Source organism: Penaeus monodon, chromosome 21, assembly GCF_015228065.2.
Source record: "Penaeus monodon isolate SGIC_2016 chromosome 21, NSTDA_Pmon_1, whole genome shotgun sequence".
Taxonomy (NCBI): domain Eukaryota; kingdom Metazoa; phylum Arthropoda; class Malacostraca; order Decapoda; family Penaeidae; genus Penaeus; species Penaeus monodon.
In genome coordinates, this window is record NC_051406.1 from 3593958 (window position 1) to 3594598 (window position 641).

The 641-nt window shown below is 37.6% G+C and overlaps 1 protein-coding gene across 1 annotated transcript in view; it reads right to left on the reverse strand.

Moving 5' to 3' along the window:
- The window catches only part of LOC119586117 (high affinity cAMP-specific and IBMX-insensitive 3',5'-cyclic phosphodiesterase 8A-like), a gene marked incomplete in the record, with an annotated part of 15950 nt that overhangs the window by 5112 nt on the left and 10197 nt on the right, over window positions 1-641 (reverse strand). The window contains 1 exon segment of the mRNA XM_037934808.1: window positions 508-635. Within this exon segment, the coding sequence (XP_037790736.1) occupies window positions 508-635 (128 nt within the window).

Sequence of the window (641 nt, forward strand, 5' to 3'; positions counted from 1 at the left end):
CAGTGATGCATCTGGATCCAATGGGTCAGTTGCAAAAATGGATTGTCTCCTGCAAGGTATATATGAAATGAATTCTGTTTGATCTATATTTGGAAATCATTCAATATGAGTAGAAGTGATTTCAATACTGTGGTTTCCTAGTGATGTGATAATCATGTAATCTTGTGATAGCAGCCCTAAAACGTATGTGCTATGAGTCTGTAGCAGGGCTTGCCTTTTAAATTATTTTCTGGAGTATTCAATTTGATTGGCACTCTCAAGTTATTTTGGGCTGTCAACTTTTGAAAAAGTACTGTGTTGGTGACAGACAGTATTCTATATACTACTGCATCAGGGATTAACAGGCAGTGTGGGTCCAAATCTAGTGAGGGCCTAGTATGGACCTAGTGTGCTACCTTGAATATGAAAGAAAACAATGATAATGACGAGGCTAAGAATGATAACTTTTAACATATTATATCATTATTAACAAAATGATGGACAGTAACGCCCAGGATGGTCCCATACCTTTAAATATATTGACTCGGTCATCTGAATGAGTGTGCTTGAAGGAAACCGCTGCATGGTGTGACTCAAGAACACTCAGATCATTATAGAGGATAGCAAGCTCATTATCTGTATTGCACAAGAATGCACTGAAA